Source organism: Laccaria bicolor, genomic scaffold, assembly GCF_000143565.1.
Source record: "Laccaria bicolor S238N-H82 LACBIscaffold_75 genomic scaffold, whole genome shotgun sequence".
Taxonomy (NCBI): domain Eukaryota; kingdom Fungi; phylum Basidiomycota; class Agaricomycetes; order Agaricales; family Hydnangiaceae; genus Laccaria; species Laccaria bicolor.
Window position 1 is genome coordinate 1 of NW_001889946.1, and position 1,699 is coordinate 1,699.

The 1,699-nt window shown below is 51.6% G+C and overlaps 1 protein-coding gene across 1 annotated transcript; it reads left to right on the top strand.

The window, feature by feature from the left end:
* Positions 1 to 328: 328 nt before the first annotated feature.
* LACBIDRAFT_316556 (uncharacterized protein) lies at positions 329 to 1,068 on the top strand (the record flags this gene model as incomplete). The annotated part of the gene is made up of 1 exon (XM_001889883.1): positions 329 to 1,068. The coding sequence occupies exon 1, from the start codon at positions 772 to 774 to the stop codon at positions 1,066 to 1,068; it is 297 nt and encodes a 98-aa protein (XP_001889918.1). The 5' UTR covers positions 329 to 771.
* Positions 1,069 to 1,699: the final 631 nt, after the last annotated feature.

The following is a 1,699-nucleotide window of genomic DNA, read 5'->3' on the forward strand; positions in this document are numbered from 1 at the left end:
TCACACCCTAACCTAACCCTAACCCTAACCCTAACCCTAACCCTAACCCTAACCCTAACCCTAACCTAACCCTAACCCTAACCCTAACCCTAACCCTAACCTAACCCTAACCCTAACCCTAATAACCCTAACCCTATGTTCACGTAGATGCACCTAACACAACCACACTTGACCGTGTATAAAAGAGTCGCATTGCACTGACGAGGTACTAGTAACCGAAAGCTTGTCAGCTACAGCTGTAGCGGCAACCTTTGCATTCGCTCTAGTCCAAGTGGAGGATACTCTAACAAACCCTAACCATCTCCCCTCACCAGGCTGCTCGCTCACAGCTCGCTCACAGCTCGCTCCCATCCTCGTTATCAGGAGTCGTTGTTATCATCCATGCTCCGTTACCCACTGGCTTGTACCCCCATGTGATCTCCCTCTTGTTATTTCTTTGGTTGTCCCTGTTCCCTACCCGTGCGCCTGTGTACGGTCGTTACCATTTGTCACTGTTCTGGGCTTTTGTTCCCGCCCATTGCCCCTTTGTATCTCCTCCCCGACGTATACCCACTCACTAACTCTAACTCTTCCAGATACTTTCACTTCGAATGGAAGAGCAGGAACAGGTAATAACTTGACAACAACTACCACCACCAACAACAAACGGTGATATGTGCCCACCACCATCCGCGAACGACGACGAGGTCCCATCACCACATCAACAAACGGCGATGAGGGCCCATAACTACCACCACCACCCCCAACAACCAGGTCCCAGCACCACCGTCAATGAACGACGACGAGCGCCCACCACCACCGTCAAGAAAAGGTGACGAGCACCCACCACCACCATCAACCAACGGCCACAATCACCACCACCGACAACAACGAGGGCCCAGCACCACCGTCAACGAATGGCGACCAGGGTCCGCAACCACCACCACCTCCAACGAGGGGCCCACCTGTCAACGAACGGCGACGAGCACCTACGGGCCACGTCAAACGCCCACCATGGGAGTAGCCAGGTCCCTTGGGGTATGCGTAGTAGATAGCGTAGCTGTAAAAACCTCTTGTGTCCCTTGTTAGAATACAATTTATTCTTTTGTTAATGGTTTCGATCAATCTGAATATCTACCAATTTAACAGGTCTGCTCATAATGCCATGGAATACAGCCCACCTACATAATAGGCATAGGTGGGGTGAAGCACCCTTGCCGCTGGACATCCACCTGGCCCTTCAGCTGCTATCAATATCGGAGGGACAGCTGTCGTCAACATCCAACCCAAACGTGAGAGCTACATCAACCTGGGGACACGCTGTCGTTGGCCAGTAATGACTGTTGAGAAAAGGTCCCATCAGCATGTCTGACAGCTGCCAAATTATGCTGGTCAGGATTTGTCACCCACGTTTCTCTCACATGTTCACCATTTGGCGGTGTACCCAAAACGTCCTGCTGGACAGCGGACTCAGTCCTGCACCAGCAAATGTCGAGCGCGTGATGACTACGGTTCGTTTTCCATGTCGGCGAGCGAGCAAGCAGGCACAGACTGCATTGGGATTTGGCGAGGGCAGGTTGGACACCGCTCAGTTATGATAAACGTTGAAAAGAAAAACCGATGGTGAAAATTTCAACATTGTCACATGTCGTCGGACTTCGAATGCACTTACAGCAAGATGCAAAAACGTAGACACCTCTCCAAATTTCCCAGACTCCGC